This window comes from Carettochelys insculpta, chromosome 14 (genome assembly GCF_033958435.1).
Source record: "Carettochelys insculpta isolate YL-2023 chromosome 14, ASM3395843v1, whole genome shotgun sequence".
Lineage (NCBI taxonomy): Eukaryota > Metazoa > Chordata > Testudines > Carettochelyidae > Carettochelys > Carettochelys insculpta.
The window spans coordinates 38,102,421-38,127,303 of record NC_134150.1 but is presented as its reverse complement, the minus strand read 5'-3'; the positions used below and the strand labels follow the sequence as shown (position 1 = coordinate 38,127,303).

Here is a 24,883-nt window from a genome sequence, read left to right as displayed (position 1 = left end):
CTATGTTGCTGTTTTAAGCCCTGTGTAGGGTCCGTTGGATTCCTGGTGCCCTACACAGCCAGGGCACTTGCACGCTCCCTACTTGGGGTGGTGGCCACTCCCCGGGGGGAAAAGAAGGGGTCTATGCTCAGGGCGATGAGATTGTGGGGGCAGGACAGAGCTGTGGGGGGCAGGAGCAGGGCAGAAGTGCTCAGTAGGCTGGGAGGAGGCCAAGGCAGAGCACCCCATGGCTGGGGGTGGTCAAGGAAGGCCGCGGGGAGGCAATCCTCTGCAGCTGCTCTGCTGACATCTGAACTCAGACCCAGGTAATCCTTCCCCTCCCGGACCATGCAGGTGAGGGGGACCTTTGGGAGGAGCTGGAGTGGGGTAGGGTGGGGTGGGGTGGGGCCACGCGGGCAGGGGAGTTTGGGCTGAGTGGGCGTGGGGTGTCTGCGCTGAGGGGGGCTGTGTTAGGGCAAGGGAGGGATGTTGGAGCCTTGGAGGTGGTTCAGTCTGAGTGGAGATGGGGTGGACCTTGGACTGAGTGGATATGGGGTGTCTGCACTGATGGGGGCTGTGTTAGGGCAAGGGAAGGATTTTGGAGACTGGGGGGGGTTCATTCTGAGGGGGGGCCGGGGATTCAGGCTGAGCTGGGGTGGTGGACCCTTGGGCCAAGTGAGGGGTGGGGTGTTTGGGCTGAGCAGAGGGAAGCGGGGCTCTTTGGGCCTAGTGGGGGTAGGTGGGATGGCTGTTCAGGGAGTGTGGTGGGCAAACCAGGGGTGGCTGGAAGGGGAGTGTGGGAACAGGGCTAGTTGGAGGACAGGGCCAGTTGGATAACCAAGGGTGGTGGGAGAAGCAGATCCTGCTCTGAGGGGGTGGCCCATATGTACAAAAAAAGCCCAAACACCCTAGAAGTTCCCACATATGGGTCTGTAGGGTTTCCCAAGCACAAGCTAGAGAAGTATCTGAATTTGTACCCGCTGATGGGGCATTCCCTTGTCAGACCCAATAAAACAGAAGGAGCAGCTTGAAGGGGAAAGATGTTGTGTGCCCAGCACAAGTCAGACAGCCAGGGAATCTGGATCATTATCAGATGTTTCAGAGCATGGCGCCTCTTGCCACACAGTCCTAGCAAACTGCACAATGTGGGGAGGCAAATTCCTTCAGGCTTCTACCTCAAATTGATCATTCACCTTTCATCTTACTAATATACACAAATACCGCAGATCCCCTTTATGAGGTCGGAGCCCAGCAAGCACGTGCTACTGAACACTCGTTCAGCAGGAGTTAATGACAATTTTGGCAAAGAGACAACTTGCTAAAAGGTAGAGTTGAAAGAGGTGGTGTTATGATGTTTGATTTCCTCCTAGGATACTGCTTCTGGCTGTTCAGACATATCCTACAAGTTGAGTAAAATCTGTATTTGATCTCCAGATTGCAGAAAGGAACAGTCAGACCTACCTCACAATGCATCAAAATCATGACATATCGGTAAACCTCAGCCCAGTTTCGGATGCCTGAGGGAAAAAAATTGAGAATATGGGCTTGAAAGCTCACCTTTACTGAGCACTTTGAAGACAAGCATTTATATAAGGGCATCTGGCTACCTTATCTATAGCCAGAGAAATTTTCTACCAGGCAATCAGGTACTAAGGAGATACGTATGCCTGTAGTAAAATTATCAATGAAACTGTTCCTGGCAAGGGAAATGGATTTAATCTTAGGTCTGACTAATGTTAATAAGCTGCCATCAGGCCCTCCAGTGGGGGTGGGGCAGATGGGGCAACTGTCCCGGGACAGAGTGATTAAAAGGGGTCCGGAGCTCCTGGATGCCGTTCCTGCTACTGCAGAAGCAGTACTGGCAGGAGACCTAGCACCTTTGGAATTGCTGTCACAGCCCTGGAGCACTGCTCTGTGCAGCTCTGAGTGCTGGAAGGGTGGGCACTGTGATCTAGATGGCACTAAGGGCTGACTGCTCTTGGCCCCACCTCTTCCACCTGAGGCTCCACCCTTCTGGGGCACAGAGATGTACCCCACCCACACTTTGCCCTGGGGTCCACAGAGCATTTCAGCCCCACTGGCTGCAATAATAGTTAGTGGCCAAATATCCAAGTTAGCAAGCAGGGCCAGAGCCTCCATTGGGCTTTATGAGGCCCTCCGCAGTACCATTAAACTGATGCCCCTATACCCAATGGAAGCCGTGGGGAGTGGATGGGGCTGGATTTTTTAGAGATGTGATGTTATAATCTGCAGCAACACACTCAAGTGTTTTTAAAGCAGATTTTAAACTAAGCTCCTATGAACTAACACCATAAATTCAGAAGCTGACACTCTATAACTGGGGTTGGCACATGCCTGTTAAATGGCTGTGTTATCACTTAAAAGGCTCTTTCCTGGGTTTCATGTTCTGCTAATAGCTCTGGCCAGCTTTTCCACTTGTAAGTTAACTAGATCCTCTCTGGAGGAAGCAGAGTCACAAAAGAGGGATAGGAAGAGGTGGGTGGGTGGACATTCAGACCTGGTGGTGCTCCAAATTTTCAGGTGTCCAATGCAACTGCATATTCTGCATATAGATAATTATGGCCCTGAGCCAGGCTATATGGCTATAGATATCTGCTGGATCAGTGCAACTCAGAGAACCCCAGGGTAGTGCCATGATCCCCTCAGGATAGATTGTTCTTTGCTGTAACCAGGAAAGCACTTTAGAATTAATTCCAACACTTCACCTGTGGTAGTAACAACAAGTCAGCATAGCTCCTTTACTCTGACACACAGAGGCTCTGTGCTGGCCTAACCAGTCCTGGGAGCAGGCCTACAACCAGGTTTCTATGTTTCCCTCTTTTCCCTCCCTCTCATGCAGTTACTATGAAGGCTAATACTGCCTAGAGGAAGGAGACATCCTCACTGAGGTGGAGGGAGGTAGGAAGGCCTGTGAATCAAACAAGATTGTAGGGCCTTATGAACTCCATTCATGGCCCCTCCACCCCATGCGCACACACTGAGCAAGGCTGGAAGGGAATCTTCAGCCATAATAGGCCCCTTAGCCAGACATTAGCACCAGTGTTCCCTGTAAGCTGAGCACCTGGGCACCCACCCAGGGGAGATTCAAGTGCTGCCCAGCTGATTAGCAGAACACCCACAGAATTCACAGCCAGGAACATGTATTTCTACTGATGGGAGCACATCAACACATGCCTTGGTGCACTAACAAAATTTATTCCGCACATGAATGGGGGCGGAAATAGAGGGAACATTGATTAGCACTATTTCAGAGCTATAAGCTGGCTCTGACTGTGGGGTCGTACAAAGAGGGAGTCTTCAGCCTCTCAGATTGTCTCTCAGCCTTAGGAGCCACGAAGAGGGATGAAGTTGTAGGCTTCTCCTCTGCTAGAGGAATGTGCCTGGATGGTCACAAGAGAATGAGTTTTGTTTGGTATTTAAAGTGAGAAATCATTAATGAGCTCGCAACGGAAAGATGCTAATAATAATTAAGCTTCAAAATATTTTTTGTTAAACAATTTCAGATCTAATCATGAAACCGGTCATTTTACAAGTCACACTTCAAGGTGATCATTCTGCAATAATTAATCACTAACACAATAACCTCCAGGTCATTGAATCATTCAGGATATTGTTACCATATGAGTGGCTCCGGACACCTCTCATAAAGATCTCTTTCTTCTTGTGACCTTCAATTTCAATTTCTCCTATGGACTGGCCCCATTGTTCATAGCGAGACTGTTGTTCCCCAGCTCTGGATTAAAAAAAAAGAGAGGGTAAAGATCATGCAGCTAAGAAACAAGGCTTCTTATTCAAATACGCTCCCCAAAATCCAGTCAGAAGAGTCAATTCTGTTATGAAAGACACAAAGATTTCAGAACATCTGGATCTCAGCTGAACCATACACCTGCAATTTATCAGACATTTTTCTGAATTTTAAGAATACTGTTATGAACCGTTTAGCCTATAAATAGTTATAAAAAAGACACCCTCGGACTGTAAGTTCTTCCCCTCCTAAAATAACTGCCATCTTTTTTCCCTACAAAAGCTACAGTTCAGTAGTTGCCACTTAAAAGTCAGCCTGTGTCAAGTGATCACACTGCAATATTGCTGGGTTTCCCTGTGCTTAGAATAAGCAATACAATTTCCTTAGGTGTATTCTTCTTTGCCTTATCAACTATGTCTACAGTGCAAGATAGAGCTGTGATTCCCCTGCTCACATACACATCTTCACACTAGTGCCTGTAGAGCTAGCATAATGCCAACAGGCACACTTGAACCCAGGACCTCTGTGTATGAACATCTACAGTTTGAGCTAAAAAGCCACCCTCCTCTCAGCTAAGGCTGTTGTGTGGGGGGGGGGAAGATGCATTCTTTCCCTTTGTGTAAGTGGTCTAGGTGCTGTGAACATGGGACTGTGAACCACACCTAGGTGCATGGGTTACACTAGCAAGAGCCACAATCACACAGGTAGCAGCAGTGGAAGAACAATTGACTGAGCAGAATTTTCAGGCAAGTTTGTACATGGCCTGGCTCAGCCTTGCTGCAACTACCAAGGCTACACTGTGATTTTACTCTTGGGAATTTGGGCAAGAATGTGTGCACAAGCAAGAGAATCACTTCCCCTAGTGTAGATGCTGCCTTAGTGTAGTAATTTACACCTGCACAAAGTAGGAGCTACCATGTCAGAGGAGTGGCCTTTTTTACTCATTTCATGAACCAAAAAAAAGCCTTTACCCCGTGTCATGCAGTAGGCTATGTCTAAATTGCTGAGAATTGTCAGCAAAAGATACACAAATTGTCGGGAGAGGCTTTCCAACATTTGGCCTGTCCACAGGGGCCAGTGTCAGGAACACTCTCTCTGCTGACACATCTCTACTTCATCGTAGAATGAGGATGACGAGGATGTTGGCAGAGGGCTCCCAGCATGGCAGACTTCTGTCAGGAGTCATCCTGGCTCCCAACAGAAGCCTGCAATCTAGACATAGCCATAGAGTGGCAGCAGAGAAAAGGGGTCAAATCAGGATCAGAATCCTATCATGATAGATTTTTAAAAAAAATATCAACAAAGAAGTGGTCCTGCCCAGTGTTCCCTGCAGACTGAGTGCTTGGGCGGCCTCCCAGGAGAGATTCAGGTGCCACCCAGCTGATTGGGCGGCCTCCCAGGAGAGATTCAGGCATCACCCAGCTGATTGGGCGGCCTCCCAGGAGAGATTCAGGCATCACGCAGATGATTCGGCGGCCTCCCAGGAGAGATTCAGGTGCCACCCAGATGATTAGCAGAATATAAAGAGCCACCCACAGTGGGCAGTGTGTGTTTCTATTGGTGGCACACAGCCACACATGCCTCAGTGCACATAAGAAAATGTACTCCACTCATGGAACACTGTGCCTGCCCCAACGAACTTACTGCCAAAGGCAGAGCCCACCATCCACGTGATGCCCAACTAAAGTCAATCGGATCCCATGTGAATGTAGCCATCTGCCCAGGATGCATTGCAGGTCTAAACTGTATATATAGCAACCATTGGCAAATGTGGACTTCTTACTGATGATTACCATATTTTACAATAACAACGTAACTTATGTATGAATCTAGGCCAGGGAGTAATTGTGAGGAGCAAAGTTCTTTAATGTACAGATTTAAATTAAATTATTCTTCTAAAATAATAAAAATACACCCAACCTTCAGAAGAAAGGCAGAAACTTACACAGATGTTGGCCGCATCTGATCGGTTTTATTATGAATTGGTGTATGACAACACTAGCTGGTAATACCAGCAGTGTTAGTACAGCAAAGCTTACCACTGTCAACACCAGAAGAGTTTAAATGGGCTCTCACTTTTTGACTCTTTGGAAAAACTCTGCACTCCACTTTTCCAAAGCAAAGGCATGTGCAAATGCTTCTGGGTGACTGTCAATTTTAAAGTCAAATGCTTCTGAAAAGGAAGTCCAGCTACAAAAGAAGAGAGAGAAAATCTCATCTGTTTTCATTCTGTAATGAGTCGAGCTGCGGCAATCATGACTCAGACAGAGCTTCAGTTGGTCTGTGGGATTTGTGCCTCCATATTTCTCGTGGTTCAAATCTTCTGAATTTTACAATATTTCTAGATATTACAGTTCTCTGGCAAAAGAAAAAAGGAAGAAACCATGATGCAAAAGTGAAATTATTGATTATACATCAGATTGGATTAGTAGGGGGGATAGCAAAAGATTCTAATCTGTGATACTTATGCCTCACTTTCTCTCACTGTGGTCTATTCTAATTTACACACTCCCCATTCCACCACAAATGCCACATGTTTTGTCAGCAGAATATTAATTTGGATAGAAAGTAAGGAGCCAAGACCTAGAGCTCAGGAGGAATAAGTAACCTTAAATCAAACACAGGCCAACTCTACATGACAAAAAGCCCATCACGGCCCAGTATGATGACATACAATCGCGAACTGATATGTTTGTGATGGCAAAAGTCCATAGAGAAGACTCTGTTATATCTGGTTACAGTTGCTCTGCTGTTGTTTTATCCCATCAGCATATCAGAGCAGGCACAGTCACAAAACACACAGGCACAGAACAGTTACATAAAGAGCTGGCTTGGCACGCTATTTGCATGCACTTATAACCAAAGTACTCTGGGGAATACAGCTCTTAGGAAAAAATTATTCTGAAAATATAACCTTAATAAACTAAAAGAAATCTAAATATTACTCAGGATTATTTTTAGTAATCTTGATTTTTGTCAGTTTACAGATTGCTCAAAGGGGATGAAAAGTTATGGGGGTTTTTAAGGGGCATGATAAAAATGTGCTTCCAACTCCAGACTAAAACATTCCTTCCCCTCCATGCCCCTGGCTATAATGCAGACATTGGATTTGTTTCTCATTCAATCCATCATGGAGCCACTCAGTTTAATGACTTTTGTACAGGAGTGAAATTCACTTAAATTTCTTAAACGTACCGTCATACTGCACACATGAACACAGAGGCAGAGGAGTTGGGGGCTCAGGGCAGGAGGCTCGGGAAGCTGCAATATGATGCTACCTGTAAGAAATTTAGGTGTGGAGTGGAGTGCGGGGCACAGAGCAGCGAGTTGGGATATGGGAAGTGCAGGAGTCAGAGCAGAGGGTAGAGGGTTTGAGGGGCTTAAAGCAGCGGACTGGGGATGTAGCAGGTGCCAGAGTCATGGCTGCGGGCAGTAGTTCCTGTAACCTGAGTGCTTGGGCTGCCACCCAGGACAGATTCAGATGCTGCCCAGCAGATCTGCAGAGCACTCACAGACCACAATATGTGTTTTTATTGGTGGTGCGCATCCATACATGACTAGGTGCACATAACAAAATTTATTCCACCCATGGATGGAAAAAAATTGGAGGGCACCCAGGCTGGGTGAATGTGAAAGGGCTCAGGGCAGGCAGCTTAAGGGGTGTGCAGAAGTGAGGGTTTGGGGGTGTGAGGACAGACTCAGGGCAGAGGGTTGGAGGGGTGCAGTGGTGCTATAAATTATTTTAGTAGTTTAACTGGGGATTTATTGTACAGAGGGGAGGAAATTCACTCTGAGCTGAATAACAACACATGGCCCATGCACCTCTTAAACAGACTTAGAATGGGATCTGACCCACAACTTTTTGTTGATAGTCTTACGAAATACATGGATCCATCAACCTGCAGTGCTCTTACTGGAAAGAGAATTTAACGTGGACAAGTTCGCCCTCCTCTTCATCCCATTGATGTCGATATGGTCCTTTTCTAGAAGATTAAACATGTTGTTATCTTGCTTGGTTTCTAAATCAGCAGCATCATTTATCATTATTCCTTATAGTGTTTTTTCACTCCTTCCTTTTTATTTACAGAGCTGCGTGTACCTTGATATTGCAATGTTTAATTAGCTTCAGTCTAACAAACAGGAAAGCAGCAATGGAGAGGATACAAAGGCTTTGTTAAAATCACCTGATTATTTGCCTGGGCAGATCAGGCAACCCAGAAAACATCTAAAAGGTCTTATAACTCCTAAGCATGCTTATAGCTTTTGTCAAGCAGCATAGACAGCCAACTCTTATAGGCTGGCACTTCTGTGGGTCCAATCCTCGTTTTGTGCTGATCTTCTGGAGGATGGAGAATTGCTCTATGGAAGTCCTACAAGATGTTCTTTCTCAGGAGACTTGGCTGAATGACAACAAAAGTCAAAATACGTGGTGGGCTTTACGGCTTGTAGTAAAATTTTTCAAGAGCTTCTAAGTGACTTAGGAACCATGACATCATTTTCAAAAATGACTCAGGCACATTGTCCAAGAAAGTTGGATTTGTAGGCCACATTCTCAAAGGTAATTAGGAACCTAATGATGCAAACAGGCAACTAACCTGCTCAAGTACTTTTATAGATACCAGTAGGGGGCGCTCTATGTCACTTACACATTTTGATCATTTCAGCCAGAGTCTCAAAAACTGTTACATTTTACCTACCCATCTCCCATCTGAAACACAGTCTCAGAGCAGGTCTACACTAGACCTTAAAGTCAATCCTAGCATAAAGCCAACACACTTGGGTCGTCAGCAGAAGGGACTGAAGCTGCAACCTTAGGGACTAAACTTTAAGTACTTGCTGTAGCTGGAATTGCGTATCTAGTGTTATGGCTTTTAGCTCTCGTAGTAGAGCACTGGGGTCCGTCGGTGTTAAAAGCGGGGGCTTTGTCTGGGATGAACTGCTGGAAGGTCTCAGAAGATCAGGACATGCTTCCTCAGCTGAGGGGAGTATGTAGCCCCAGAGCCCCTGAGAGTACTGACAAAGGGAGAATGAAGTCTCTGCTCTACAGCCTTGGCTGAGGGCTGGCTGATATTTAGCTCATGGAGTAGAACACAGGACTTTAGCCCCTATGGTTGCAGGTTCAAACCCTTCTGCTGACAACCCAGGTCTGTTGCCTTTAAACTAGATACACAATTCCAGCTATGGAAAGTATGTAGCAGTAATTGATGTATTTATGATCAACTTATCCAGCCATCCTTACTGAGGCCGGTCGATGGGAGAAACTCTCCCATCGATAATGAGGAGTACAGGGGTTGACCATCACGTCCTGATAGTTCCATTTCACGCATCCCCACTAGGTGCATGAAATCAAACCCCAGAAGATTAACCCTGACTGGGCTGATCTCCTAGTAAGTGTAAATGTACCCTCAGGGAGCAGGTCATGTTCACAGAAGACTGAGTACAGCCAGCTAGAAGGACGTCCCCCAGACCAGAGCTCCTTTCTGTTTCCTGACTAGCGGAAGTATCTGGGGAGGGACAGGGTAAGAGACACTTCAGTTCTTATTATACCTGAAATTTGCATTATGACACGACATTTTAGGTCACAGCAAAAGTTCTCTCTGAAGATCGGAAGGGAAAGAATGTCTGTCTGAGTGCCAAAGCACAGTGTAAGGTTATGCTGAAACTCTTCATTGTAGTGCAGATGTTCCAATTCTACTTGCATTATACAGGTTGGGCCTCTCTTGTCCGGCTACATCTGGCAGCGGGCACTTTGGAGACAGGGAGCCTTAGCCCTGCTAGGCAGCCACAGCCAGTAACAGGGGGACCAGAAGCAGCTTGGGAGCTGCAGGCAGGAAGCCAGAGAGTGGGGCCAGGGAGATGCAGCCAGGCCAGGGCTGAGGAATTGATGGGAAGCCAGACAGTGAGTGACAGGGAGCCAGCCAGGATGCTGCTGGGGCCAGGAAGCTGGCAGGGGAGCTGCAGATCATGGTGGCTGAGTAGATGGTGGGGCCAAGGAGCTGGCAGGAAGCTGGCTGTAGAGTGGCAGGGCCAGGGAGCCAGGCAGAGAGCAGTGGGCTGCAAAAGCTGGGGAGTGGTGGACTCATGGCAGCCAGGACCAGGAAACCACAGTCAGGGCTGGGACGCTGGCACTCAGGGCTGTGGAGGAGGGGCTGGAATGGGAAGCCAGCTGCCCATAGACAGGCTGGGAAACTGGAGGCCCTGTGTCTGAGGCCAAGATCTGGAAACCAGTGGCTGGTGCTGGGGAGCTACAGATGATGTTGGGGAAGTGGCTGGGGATGCTCCAGCAAAACCCCTGGTCTGGGACTATTCTGGTGGCAAGGGTGCTAGACCAGAGAGGTGCAACCTGTACCAACAGCAGAATTTGTTAAAGTTGGGAATCAGAAGAATATACTGCTAGACTTATTACTTAATAGAAAATTATTTAAAGGTATTTCCAAGTACTGATTAAAGTGTTTGAACTGTTTGTATGAAATTTAAGCATTTTCACACTAAGCTACATTGTGGGATGATCCTGTGTTTAAATAGGACTTGACGGTGGTGATAAGAAATGGAATTCACTATTTCAAACTGTGTCATGCTTTATAATTATCCTTATCAGACTGCACTCTAGCCTGTGCAGAGTTCAGCTGAGGCTCAGGGGAAGAGCTATCGTTAGTGGGTTGTACCCAAGTAGTCCTGAAACCCCTCTTGTAATTGTATGATTTTTCCTTATGCAACCCTTCTAACAAGAGATCCAGGTCCTATTGTGCAAGGCACACTCTAACCACATAGATAACGTAGTTAAACAGATAAAATCATGACTGCTGTGGAGAATACAAGAACTAGGGGTCATCCTAGTAATAGGCAGCAGGTTTAAAACAAACAAAAGAAGCATTTCTTCATGCTACGCATAGTCACCCTGTGGAACTCCTTGCCAAAGCATGCTGTGAAGGTCAAGACTATATTAGGGTTCAAAAATGAACTAGATAAATTCATGAAGGATAGGTCCAACAATGGCTATTAGCCAGGATGGATACGGACAACATATTCAGCTTCAGTTTGCAAGCAGCTGGGAATGGGTGACGGGATAGATCACTGATGATTATTTGTTCTGTTCATTCCCTCTGGGCTACCTAGCATTGGCCACTGTCAGAAGACAGAATACTGAGCTAGATGGACCTTTGGTCTGATTCTGTATGGCCATTCTGTGTTCTTACAATAAAAAGATGGTAAAAAAGAGGCATCATCACCCTCATTGTGCAGATGGGGAACCAGGGCAGAGAGAGCTGAAATGACTTTTCCAAGGTGACACAGCAAGTCTCTGGCAGCTCTGAGAACTGACTCAGGTTCTCCTGAGTCTGAAACCAGTGTCTAGCAATCACCTTCCCTCACAGGTGATATGATCATACCTGAGTAGTCCACTGAATTTTATTTTCCAGCGAGTGTGTGGCTCTAAGCATTCAATTGTCAACCCTCCACCACGCCAGCATTTTTCAGACTCATCGCTCACTATCATGTCTGGATGTACTGGGTGCTGAGAAGACAATGCAATAAAACATTCACTGACGTGTGGCAATAAGGCAAAGGTGGAGTCATATTTTTAATCTATTATAGCAAACTCATTGACAGCAATACATTTTTGATTCTGCAAATTTCACAGAGGAGAAAACTGCACAGAAAATACCTGATTTGATCAATATCAAGTAATTACTGCAGATGGCACAAGCCATAAATGGCATGACATTGAAAAGTATTATTGTAGGTCCTCATGATTACTTCCACATTGTTCTTATGGTTTATCTGTATGGGGAAATTGACTGGCATAGTTGTAACAGGCTAAAACCACTTTTCTTCCATCCATCCATCCATCATTATTCTCATTCTGCCAGTCAACCTCTCTATGTGGACTTCAGAAGGACTGTTCACAGCTGTAAACTGAAAGTGGGAAATCCTGACCTTATTGGAGTTAATAGCAAAATAATACTTAGCTTCTGTATGCTGATTTTTATCACTAGACCTCAAACAATGTTACAAAAAAAAAACTCCTACTGATATCAATGGAGACATGATTTCACCCTATGCAGTCATTTTGCACATTTTCGTAACGTAAACTGTGTTATGAAGGGCTTTATAAGTTACAAGTTAGAGGAAGTAGTGCCGTAAAAATAATAGATGATAAATCCACTCTAAGGGTACGATTTCACTACAGGAAAGATTGACCCTGCTGCAGTCAATCTTCTGGAGCCTGGTTTAGTAAGCCGAAGAAGGAACGCGCTAAATCAAACTTACAGGGCACTGGCATAGGCACCGGTACTCCTGTCCCTCATTTGGAGTGAGAGAAGTCAACAGGAGAGTTTTTCCCTTCAACCTCCCACTGTGTGGACAGTGGCAAAAATCAAATTTAGGTAAGCTGACTCCAGCTACGCAGGTCTCCTAGTTGGATTTGAAGATCTTAAATTGATTTTTTACCTCCTAATGGCTACGTCTACACGTGAAGCCAACATCGAAATAGGCTATTTCGATGAATAACTTCTACATGTCCTCCAGGGCTGGCAACATCGATGTTCAACTTCGACGTTGCGCGGCACCACATCGAAATAGGCGCTGCGAGGGTACGTCTACACGCCAAAGTAGCACACATCGAAATAAGGGTGCCAGGCACAGCTGCAGACAGGGTCACAGGGCGGACTCAACAGCAAGCCGCTCCCTTAAAGGGCCCCTCCCAGACACAGTTGCACTAAACAACACAAGATACACAGAGCTGACAACTGGTTGCAGACCCTGTGCCTGCAGCATGGATCCCCAGCTGCCACAGCAGCAGCCAGAAGCCCTGGGCTAAGGGCTGCTGCCCACGGTGACCATAGAGCCCCGCAGGGGCTGGAGAGAGAGCATCTCTCAACCCCCCAGCTGATGGCCGCCATGGAGGACCCGGCAATTTCGACGTTGAGGGACGCGGATCGTCTACACGGTCCCTACTTCGACGTTGAACGTCGAAGTAGGGCGCTATTCCGATCCCCTCATGAGGTTAGCGACTCGACGTCTCGACGCCTAACGTCGAAGTTAACTTCGAAATAGCGACGGGCGCTATTTCGAAGTTAGTGCCGCTACTTCGAAGTAGCGTGCACGTGTAGACACAGCTAATGTAGATCTGGCCTAATCATGGGAATGATAGGGGGTGGGGGCAGAAAAATTAAAGAGTATGGGAAAAGGAGAAAAATGAGATTTATAACAAACTGTGGAAAGAGATTATACAGAGACAGTGGTGAAAGAAACGCAACAAGACGACCTGTGGCACCTTATAGACTAACGGATGTTTTGAAGCATAAGCTTTAGCGGGCAAAGACCCACTTCATCAAATGCATGAGTCTTTGCCCACGAAAGCTTATGTTCCAAAATATCTTTTAGCTTATAAGGTGTCACGGGTCTTCTTGTTGCTTTTGAAGATATAGACTAACTCAGCTACCCCTCCGATACTTGGTGAAAGAAAGGGAATGTTGCAGACAGTAAGAGCTGTAGAGGACCACGTAGCTGGGTAGAGAAATTATTATTATTTGAAGTTACTCCTGCCAAACAAATATATCAAGCAGAATCCCAGCTGATAGCCAATCAGACTTACGCTTTCTAACACTCAGCAGTTTTAATCGCTATTTTAACACTTTAGTTTCACATTTCAGAACAGAGTCTGAAATACCACCGTAATAAAATCACCAGGTATTTACTGCAGGTAATCATAATCAAGTAACAAATAATGAAAGTGAACTCCCTATCAGCTGCTAAAGTCAGCTGAGTCAAACCCTGCAATCCTTAATACTTACATCAAACAGATCTTTGGCTCAATAAGGCCTGCAGAAGTTGACTAAAGTGTATACTAAGCCTTTTATCAGTGCTCCCAAAACATTCATGCATTCCTCAACAATATACTATAGTTATGTTATGAAAATACTTAGACATTTACAGTACACCTGTAGAGCAGTGAGTACACGTTATACACATTTTCCTAGCTGCAGCTATATAAACAGATTGAAAATATATGTATATGTATGCCAAATCTCACTTGTGATTCAATTCCATTAAACCATTTAATCCCCGACCAGGCCCGCTGATGGGGGGGCAAAGTGGGCAGTTGCTCCCCAGACCCAGTGTTTCAAGAGGGCCCAGAGCTCCAGCCAAACTCCAAGCTCATTTTAAGTCACGTGTCTGCTGTTTCACTGCCCTGCATGGCTGTGTGTGTGGAGGACAAGACTAAGCACCAACTGTCTTTCACCCCGCCCCTTCTTCCTTTGGCCCCGCCTCTCCTGTGGGGGTGGGGCTGGGCCCCTCTCCCACTTTGCCCCCAGGCCCATGGTGGCTGACAGTCCTGCTGTCTCCCACTGCCTCAGTTCCAAATTTGCAAAACTGGGATGATAATATTCTTTGTCCTCCATCCTTTGTCAAGCTGACCTATTTAGACTTCAAGCTCTTCTAGCTTTTTGGTAGTTCCAGGTGTAATTGTAATGGAAATAGCAAGTGTATTTAGCTTCTAACTTGTTTAGTTTTCTGCATGCATGTGGAGTGTTGCTTTTGGGTCCCATTAATGTTTAGAGAAGAACTTTTATTCATGTGCACATAATTTTTAAGTGAAAATGGCTGTATTTGTGCCAAAAAGTACTCAAGAGAAATTAAAATATTCAGTCTACTCGAAATGCCAAAAATTCTATTATATTTTTCTCTATTCCACAGTCAGAAAAGAATCCATCCACTTAAGAAACCAAAACCCAAACCCACACAAGAAAAGATTTAATGTTCAAACCTTTATTAGCAAGAAATAAGTAGCCCTACATATGTCTCTCTAAAATACTCCTTGTCCCTTACCTGAAATATTCTACATGTGTGACGGGATGAGCCCAGTGGGCTAATTTACAAGCATAGAGAGGCTGCTCCAAAAAACAGAAACAGCTCTGGCAATCAGGTGTTATCACAGGCAGAGTGGGAGCAGGGGGGAAAGAGACTGCTTTAAATCACTTAGAGCCAGCTGATCCCACTAAAGGCTGCTGTGGGCCTTTTAAAAGCCAAGTGAGGCAATCAGAGCAGGCAAGGAGAAAGTTAGGGGTGAAGGAGAATAAGAACAACATCAGGGACAGCAGGAGAGCTGAGGAGCTCCTGCAGGGAGTGTCTGGGGCTCCCTTCCCCTGGTAACCTCAGGGCTCAGACATAGCTTGAAAGGACTGGTCATTCAACCCTGTTGGACCGGGGGCTCCTACCCACTGTCCTTCAAGCCCAGACACCAAAGCCCGAACCCCGGCAAGGGCAAGTGGGCCCCATAATGTGGGACTGGGAACCAAACGGCGTGCTGGTGCCCAGGAGTGGTACTGACCCTGTCACACACCTTACAGATTTCTTCAGGCCCTTGTCTGTAAAATGTAGGGTGCCCAATGAGAGACCTGTAACTTTACTGTATGACTTAGGTGCCTAACATCTCAGATTAAATAGATGCCTGCATCTCGTCGTGCACATATGTTCCGAGGAATCTTATCAGCACAATTTTAAAAGTCACAATCACTTTTTGGGCAAGTTGTGAATAGTAAAAAGATCAAATCCACCAAGGATATTAATTACAACCGTTATTTCAACCAGCTTTCACGTCTCCAAAATCACATACAGCTTCAGGGATATGGAAACAGCTACATCCAGTGCTGGAACCTGGGAAGAGTGTATTTTCCTTGTCCTCCCACTACTGTCGGGTGAATCATTTAGGACCCAGTAGTGGATGAATTAGGATCAAGATTTATTTTGCTTCACGTTGTAGCAGCCAGAATTACTGGAAAAAGAGCGACTGTGGAGCAGGGCACGTGACTGAGCTAGGCAGGCTGCATTTGCTGATAAAGGATGTTGGAGAGGAAGCAGTGACAATAGCTGCTGCAGGCCCGGAGGCAAGTTGGGAAGTGGACCCGGCTCTATGCCCACAAAAGGCAAGGCCAAGAGAAGGGACAAGGCCAAGAGCAGAAGGGGTGGGGCCAAGTGCAGCACCGCCTGGATGACAGTGCTAGACCACTACAATGACTGTTCATTCTGCTTTCATGTTATACCTCATCTTTCATCCAGTATCTGTCTTGTCTATTTAGCTTGTCAATAGCTTCAGACCAGGACTGTCCACTCTTAGTTTGTCCCATGCCTGGTGAAATTAACCCCCATTCTGGGTTGATCATTAGGTATGACCATTGATAAACAGAATACGAATGTTGGGGCCACACCGCAAAGTTAAATTCCAAAGGGCTGACAAACTTCACCCTGGAATGTTATTCCAAAACTCCAGCCAACTACTTTCCTCTCCCCCACCACTTACTTCAAATTCTCCAATTCCGTCCACTCGGAGGAAGAGCCACATTTCACACAGCCCATTTGGACGTCTTCCAAGGCGAGTGATCACAAAAGTCTGGTTGGTTTCAGTAAACCCAGTGAAGTAAACTGAATCCAGAGCCTTCAGAAAGGTAAACAAACAGAAATGTTTAAGTACTGAGAGAACAAGAAGAACATGGGAAGTGAGATGAGTGTCAAAAGTCAACAGGCCAGCTAAGTTTCCTCTCTTCTCAAAGGGTCTAGAATGTCCTTTTTCTCCTAGTGTGAGTTCTTTGTAGAATGACTCAAGGGGACTTCAGCCAGAGAATGCATTTAGTCAGCACCTGCAATCCCTACATACCAATTCCCTTCCAACCAGGCATCACAAAGCAATTTACAAATAACAATCTACCATATATTTGAGCGAGTTGGTCTGTGAGGGTTCAAGCACTCCTCCAAAACAGTAAATTTGGTATGCAACTTCCTCTTCTCATAAATTAAAGTAAGGTAAGGGTTTGGTTATGTCAGGACAGTGGGATGTGCCTAGAATGCTACTGTTTCCCTTAAAATAGAAAGAGAGGGTTCTGCTAGAAGGGATGGTTATACTATATAATGACCCCAAAGGAGGCAGCAATGGACCAGAGCTAGGGACAAGGACAGCTGTAACCCCACTGGGGCAGCAGAGGGAAAGGGTAGGGAAAGGCACAGCTATCTGTTATATATCTGAGAAAGTTTGACTCTTTGGCTACGTCCACACGTGAAGCCTACATCGAAGTAGCCTATTTCGATGTGGCGACATCGAAATAGGCTATTTCGATGAATAACGTCTACACGTCCTCCAGGGCTGGCAACGTCGATGTTCAACTTCGACGTTGCGCAGCACCACATCGAAATAGGCGCAGCGAGGGAACGTCTACACGCCACAGTAGCACACATCGAAATAAGGGTGCCAGGCACAGCTGCAGACAGGGTCACAGGGCGGACTCAACAGCCAGCTACTCCCTTAAAGGGCCCCTCCCAGACACACTTGCACTAAACACCACAAGATCCACAGAGCCGACAACGAGTTGCAGACCCTGTGCATGCAGCATGAATCCCCTGCTGCAGCAGCAGCAGCCAGAAGCCCTGGGCTAAGGGCTGCTGCACACGGTGACCATAGAGCCCCGCACGGGCTGGAGAGACAGCGTCTCTCAACCCCCCAGCTGATGGCTGCCATAGAGGACCCCACAATTTCGACGTTGCGGGATGCGGATCGTCTACACGGTCCCTACTTCGACGTTGAACGTCGAAGTAGGGCGCTATTCCGATCCCCTCATGAGGTTAGCGACTTCGACGTCTCGCCGCCTAACGTCGAAGTTAACTTCGAAATAGCGCCCGACGCGTGTAGCCACGACGGGCGCTATTTCGAAGTTAGTGCCGCTACTTCGAAGTAGCATGCACGTGTAGACACAGCTTTTGTGTGTCTGTCTGTCTGTCTGTCCCCCAGGTAGTGGACATGCAGCTCTCCCCCAGCTGTGCCCACTGCAGCTGCAGCAGCCATGGAGAGGCATTTTTCATCTTCCTCCAAGCTGCTGCAGTGAGGGAAGGCAAGCACTCTCCTCACTCCCTGGGGCAGCCTGAATACTAAACCACTCTTTTCCAGCCCCACCCCATCGCAATGACTGAAATGAAGTATAACAGCAATTATTTGAGTTACAGACCCACGCAATACCAGGTAAATCTTCTAGTGTATTATATTAAGCCTCACACTACCCCAGGAAAATAGGTAAATGTTCTCATTTCTATTCTATACAGGCCTACCAAGAAGTTAAGAGAGATGCCCAAGGTCATACTTGGTCAATAGGTGACCCAGGAAGAGAACCCAGACCTCACAGTTCCTCATCTGCTATTTTTAATCAGCCAATACTGATTTTTCCTCTTTTCATATTTGTATGACTAAATGTCTCTTTAAGAAATAGAAAATAATCTCTGCATTCCACAGCAATTACTTTAACAACTGATTATGCAATGGCTCCATTTATTTTCTAATTAGATCTTGATTATTTTTTCCTGTTTGCTAGCCTGGAAGTTGAGAAACAATAGCTAAAACCGATGAAGAAAAGAAATGCAGGAAGGCTGGAGAGTAAATGAGAGGAATTTGTAGGCAAAGGAAAATATGATGGAAAAACACAGTAGCCAGTTAGAAAAAGCCTGATACTGCCCTAAATCAAGCAGGGTGCTAGTTTTGAAATAAAAGCCGTGTCTACACGTGCACACTACTTCGAAGTAGCGGCACTAACTTCGAAATAGCGCCCGTCACAGCTACACGCGTCAGGCGTTATTTCGAAGTTAACTTCGACGTTAGGCGGCGAGACGTCGAAGTCGCTATCCTCATCAGGAGATGGGGATAGCGCCCTACTTCGACGTTCAACGTCGAAGTAGGGACCGTGTAGTCATTGCGCGTCCCGCAACTTCGAAATAGTGGGGTCCGCCATGGCGGCCATCAGCTGAGGGGTTGAGAGACGCTCTCTCTCCAGCCCCTGCGGGGCTCTATGGTCACCGTGGGCAGCAGCCCTTAGCCCAGGGCTTCTGGCTGCTGCTGCTGCAGCTGAGGATCCATGCTGCAGGCACAGGGTCTGCAACCAGTTGTCGGCTCTGTGGATCTTGTGCTGTTTAGTGCAACTGTGTCTGGGAGGGGCCCTTTAAGGGAGCGGCTTGCTGTTGAGTCCGCCCTGTGACCCTGTCTGCAGCTGTGCCTGGCACCCTTATTTCGATGTGTGCTACTTTGGCGTGTAGACGTACCCTCGCAGCGCCTATTTCGATGTGGTGCTGCACAACGTCGAAGTTGAACATCGACGTTGCCAGCCCTGGAGGACGTGTAGACGTTATTCATCGAAATAGCCTATTTTGATGTTGCTACATCGAAATAAGCTACTTCGATGTAGGCTTCACGTGTAGACATAGCCAAAGAGTCCCATTCAGGCCTGCCAACAAGGGGTGGGACATAGCAAATTCCTTGGGGCCCACAAAAACAGAAAAGCCTGAGCTCCTGGCTACTGCCATAGTTACTGTGGTAGTGATGGTGAGCAGAGCTCACCGAGCCCTTTAAATAACTGCTAGAACACCACGCGGTGTGATCTGTGCAGCTGTGAGGGAGGGTGTGCTGAGGGCTGGGCGGTGCTGAGAGCTGGCCTGAGGTTCCATCCTTTCCGGGAGGGGCAGGGCAAGGAGCAGGGCCACTCTACCTTGCGCAAGGGCGTTGTGAGGCTATAGTGTGACTGGTGTCACATTTTCCTCTGGAAGAAATGGATTTAAGGAGGGTGCTTGACCAGAACCCTACAGGGAGAGCATCAGACCTCAGCAACAAAATTTGCCTGTTTAACATTAATCACTTCCATCTCACAATCTTGTTGCATCAACTCCCTCTAAGCAAGGGCAGGGGTGACAGAATTGCCAGGCCTCCATGCAATGTAGTGTGAAACCCAACTCTCCATTCCTGGAAGAGCCAGGACCCCAGGGAAAAGGGGTGGGACAGGAGGGCTAACCTCCCCCACAGCAATACTTCAACTCTGCCTGCAGTAGTCATGACAACCAGGAACCCCAGGCCCTTTTTGAATTGCCAGGCCCTGAAGCAATTACCCTCTTTAGGGATAAGAATGGCCATTACTGGGTCAGACCAAAGGTCCATCTCGCCCAGTATCCTGTTTGCCGACAGTGGCCAGTGCTAGGTGCCCCAGAGGGGATGGACTGAATACAATGATCAAGCGACTTGTCTCCTGCCACCCATCTCCAGCCTCTGACAAACAGAAGCCAGGCATACCATTCCTACCTGCTGGCTAATAGTATTTTATGGACCTAACCTCCATGAATTTATCTAGCTCTTCTTTGAACTCTGTTACAGTCCTAGCCTTCACAGCCTCCTCTGGCAAGGAGTTCCACAGGTTGACTGTGTGCAGTTTTAAACCTGCTACCAATTAATTTAATTTGGTGTCCTCTTGTTCTTATATATATTATGGGAACAAGTAAATAACTTTTCTTTATTCACCCTCTCCACACTGCTCATGATTTTATATACCTCTATCACATCCACCCTTAGTCTTCTCTTTTCTAAACTGTAAAGTCCTAGTCTCTTTAACCCCTCCTCATATGGGACTCATTCCAAACCCCTCATCATTTCAGTGCCCCTTTTCTGAACCTTTCCTAATGCCAAAATACATATTTTTAGGTGAGGAGATCACATCTGTATGCAGTATTAAGATGTGAGCATACCATTGTTTTATAAAGGACATTGCCTGTCCCAATTAGCTGGCCTGCCTCTTAGCAACTTGGCACTTGTACCTTTCACTGGATGCAGCCAGAGGAATGAGGAGTAGTCACCTAAAACCAGCCAGCAGATGGAATTTATGACTCACAAAATCTTTTCAGTTTTGGCATTTTCCTGTGTCTCAAGCCACAGGAAAAAAACAAGACAAGTTTTTAAAGCTTTTAGCAAAACGAAAATGCTGGGAAATTTTTGTTTTGGAAACATCAAAATGAAATACTTTGATTACTTTTGAGCCATTTCAAGTCAAAATAATTATTCATGACTTGTACGATTGTAGAACCCTACTCACGGGCTGTCTTGTGCCTCATGTGTTTTACCATGCCTATGCCAGCATTTTGAGTCCCAACCCAGTCTACATCTGAAATGTTGTCAAATAGCACTGGTATTGGTCGCAAACTCTAGTATGAAGGGCTGTGTCTACATTACAAAAATAACTTTGAAGTTGCGCTGTAAACAACTTCGAAGTTGAGTGTCTACACACACACTACTTTGAAGTTTAAATTCAAAGTAGGGTACTACTCCATTTCCAGGAATGGAGTAAGAATTTCAAAGCTGGGCTCCCTACTTCCAAGTTAACTTTGAAGTAAGGGAAAAAATGTGTGTAGACTCTCTGCTGTTCACTTCGAAGCAGTACTTAACTTCGAAGTTAGTTCCTAGTGTAGAGACACCCAAGGAGTTCCAAAACTCATGCTTCACTTAATAACTTGGAGTCAAGTCAAAATAGTACCTCACCAGTTATATGCAAAATATTCAGATTCGCAGGGAAGCTAGAATTTGATTTCCACAAAATCCAGTCACATTCTAACCAGCTAGTTAAGGGTTCAAATATCAAAAGTTGATGCTCACATTATGGGCTGAGACTCAGCTTTTCAAATTCATCTGTACAAATGTGCATATTGTGCAACCCATCCCCCCACCACACACCAGATGCAATTTCAAAAATCAGGTTTACACATGCTTCTGTGCTTCTCGCTTCCATGTGCATTTTGATACATTCCCACCTCTGAACCAAGCAGCAGATGGAATTCATGACTTGCAAAACTTTTTCAGTTTGCCTGTGCAAATGTACTCAAAAATACTTACATCGGGTGACTAAGTGTCCATCTATGCACCTAAATAGCCATGTTTGTGCCTTATCTGAGGTAACCAAATTTGATAACTGGGGCCTATGCTGAGCAACAGAAAATGCACTGGACTCTAAAACAAATATTTGGAGAGAGAGTTTCAGGACCATTACTGAACTTCTCTGGTAGCTGCACTGCTCTCAGTCCAAAGAGGAAAAAAGGTAAAACTGGGCGAGAAGTGAAAGGCATAGTTGAACCACATTTTAGACCATGTTGTCTGGACATAAAACTACTGCAGTTTTGGAAGGGGATTTCTCTCATAAAAATGGGTTTCACAAAACTGGAATGGGAAAACTACAAAAGATTCTTCAAGCTGTACTTTAAGATGCACTTCTTACAATTTCTATAAATGGCTTTGTATGCCAATAACTCAAACAACCAGCATTAAAAGTAGACTTTTACTTAAAATAAAGACCACACACAACAACATGTAATTACTTGGGAAAAAAAAGCGAGGAAAGTCTGCATTCCTCAAAGCCTTTTGAAAATGTCACAAATTGTTAAAAGTTTCTCAAAAAAAGGACAGCGGGTCAAATTGTCAGCTGGTGTAAATCAACTTGGCTTCATGAAGCGATGCCTGTTTACATCAGATGAAGATTTGGCCTAATATCTTTAGCCAAGACTTTCTCACTGCCACCTTCTGGAGCTGGCAGTGTTATAATGAGGCCATAACTCCACTGGGGGAAAAAATCATTTTAAGATACGTAACTCCTGCTATGAAAATTGTGTAGCTGTAGTCAGCACAGCTTAAATCAATTTTTGCCATGGTCCCATGACTGCAGGGTCAACAGCAGCACCCTGATCATTTGATTTAGTGTGGCCCCACTAGGTGTGCTAAATTGAACCCCGGAAGATCAACCACCAGCATATCGTTCTTCTAGTAAGTACAGACATGCCTAGTTCTAAAAATGAGGAGTCCTGCAGCACCTTAGAAACTAACAGATTTATGTGGGCATAAACTTTCATTAGGGTTTCCATATTTGAACTTTCAAAAAAGAGGACCCTCCTGAGATGGAGTGTATCTGTATCAGTATCTACCAGCTCACATTGTATTAATGTGTTATGGTATATATCTGGGTCAGCAACCTTTCTGAGGCTCAGTGCTGAAATTTGGCCTTTTGACATCTATGTGCATTCCAAGTGCTGGTAATACTTTTCAAAGTCACTAACAGTCATACTTACAACAGCTTCATTCATAAATAAATGACGATGCAGAGCTTTACCTTTTAGGTGGTGGCTGGTAGCATTAGCTGGTCTTTTGTTAATCTACCAGCAGCATGGTTTGAGCAAGCTCCTGGCTGCATGGGGGAGGAGGGGCAGGGCTGAGCTTCCACCTCATGTGCAGATGAAAACTGGCTCGTGTGCCACTCTTGGCACCCATGCTCGGGGGCGCTGACCCCTGAAATATACTAGTACATTAATACTTTCTATGAAAGTTGAAATATGGTAACCCTAGCTTTTGTGGGTCAAATCCACTTCATCCAATGCAATGGAATGGAATCATAAAGGCAGGGACATAGGTAATAAAAGACCGTGAAATAAGTTACTGTCCCTTGTAAATCAGGGTGATGAGACTCTGGTTTCAGTTCCTGCACATGGGTCTCCTAGTGCTTCTTATCCGTATCCCAGTAGCTTAGGGGAGCCCCAGCTGAGATGGGGAGCCCGCTGCACCAACACATGGATACTTGCCTCTCTGATGGAAGGAATTTACACCCCAAGGAAGCCAAGCAGGTGAAAGGCTGGGGAAGGAGACCGAGGTGGGGGACTCCACATGTGGTTGCACGGGGTGGCCACAACTAGCGGGTTTCTTTGCCCTGTGCCCGCTTGGTGTGAATCACAGATGCCTTCCTGGAGCCCACCAGCTAAGGCTCTGCCCCACTTGCTTACACCCCAAGGTATCGCGGCTCCAGCCGTCTGCCTCGGCAGGGAGGAGGGTGGGTGCGCTGCTCCCAGCCCCTGGCGGCTCCCTGCTCCCCGGATTGGGGCCGGGTCCCTGCCCTGGCAGGCGGGTGGGGGAGCCGGGGAAGAGACGAGCTCTGGGAATCACTCACATGGGCGTCGCAGACCAGTTCCTGCAGCCGCTCCTGCTCCTCCGCCCCACGGCGGGGCCGCCCGCCCGCTGCAGCCGAGGCCAGAGCCCGCCGGCGCCGGCGGAACTCGAGGGTCAGGAGCCACCGCATGGCCCATTTCTTCAGCTGGAAGCCGCGCCCCGGCACCGAGTAGAGGCCGCGGCTGCCCCCCGGCCCGGCAGGACAGGGCTGGCTGCGGAACAGCCGCCATGCCAGGAGCAGGCACGGGACGGCCAGCAGCAGGCTGAGGACATCGGGCATCTTCCCGGGCCGCTTGGGGGGCGCACGAACCAGCCCCCGGCTACACACACACTCCCGCTGCGCGATACACACAAGCGCGCACACACACACCACCTCCCGGCAGGATCCAGCCCCTGGCTACACACACACCCCCCGCTGCCCGATACACACAAGCGCGCGCGCACACACGCGCACACACCACTTCCCGGCAGGATCCAGCCCCTGGCTGCACACGCACACACACCACCTCCCGGCAGGACCCAGCCCCTGGCTACACACACACTCCCCGCTGTCCGATACACACAAGCGCGCGCGCACACACCACTTCCCGGCAGGATCCAGCCCCTGGCTACACACACACTCCCCGCTGCGCGATACACACAAGCGCGCTCACACACGCACACACACACACTTCACGGCAGGATCCAGCCCCTGGCTACACACACACTCCCCGCTGCACGACACACACACGCACACACCACTTTACTGTGGGATCCAGCCCCTGGGTACACACCGCTGCGCGATGCCCACGCACCACTTCACGGCAGGATCCAGCCCCTGGCTACACACACACACAGCGCGTGATCCACACACATCCACGCCCCGCCCTTCAGCCCCCTTCCCGGCACCTATCAGAGGCACAATCTATCGCAGACACCCAGCCGCGGGCTGCCCTTCACCCTCTTCCCACACCTTGCCACGGGAGACAGACCTTCCTCCTTCCCTTGCTCACACAGGCTGAGCTGTGTCCTCCAGCCCCGCCTCCCAAATCCTAGCTCACAACGTCCCTCTACCACTTCTCACACTACTAAGAAGTCCCCGCAGCTCTTCCCAGCTCACTCTTGGGAGCTTTTAGGCTCGGCATAAATCCCACTGGGCTCCTGCCTGTTTCTCTTTCTTTTTGACTGTGCCTGAAGTTTGTGTCTCCTTTATGCCTCCTCCTCTCCCCTTCCAAATGTTCAGGAGCTGGTATAAACGAGGGCATCTCAACATTCAGTCTAGCCTAGGATGGCCTTTGGTCTCCAGTCACCGCCTGGGGCCATCTGCCGGCCCCAGCCTTAGCCCTAGCTCGAGGCCACTGTCCAGCCTGAATCATAGTGTTCTCCGT

At 47.3% G+C, this 24,883-nt stretch overlaps 1 protein-coding gene across 2 annotated transcripts in view; it reads right to left on the bottom strand.

Moving 5' to 3' along the window:
* The window catches only part of LOC142020552 (rifampicin phosphotransferase-like), an 81,946-nt gene extending 57,527 nt beyond the window's left edge, over positions 1-24,419 (bottom strand). The window contains exons 1-8 of one of the 2 annotated variants that reach the window (XM_075008512.1): positions 23,978-24,419; positions 23,518-23,889; positions 16,047-16,181; positions 11,134-11,258; positions 7,660-7,728; positions 5,822-5,935; positions 3,618-3,733; positions 1,441-1,496 (exon numbers count right to left, since the gene is read on the bottom strand). In XM_075008512.1, coding sequence (XP_074864613.1) covers positions 1,441-1,496; positions 3,618-3,733; positions 5,822-5,935; positions 7,660-7,728; positions 11,134-11,258; positions 16,047-16,181; positions 23,518-23,796 — 894 coding nt within the window. In that variant the 5' untranslated portion in view covers positions 23,797-23,889; positions 23,978-24,419. Of the gene's footprint in view, positions 1-1,440; positions 1,497-3,617; positions 3,734-5,821; positions 6,104-7,659; positions 7,729-11,133; positions 11,259-16,046; positions 16,182-23,517; positions 23,890-23,977 lie in introns of those variants that run through there. The other variant, XM_075008513.1, reaches the window with a different exon arrangement.
* Between the last annotated feature and the right edge of the window lie 464 nt (positions 24,420-24,883).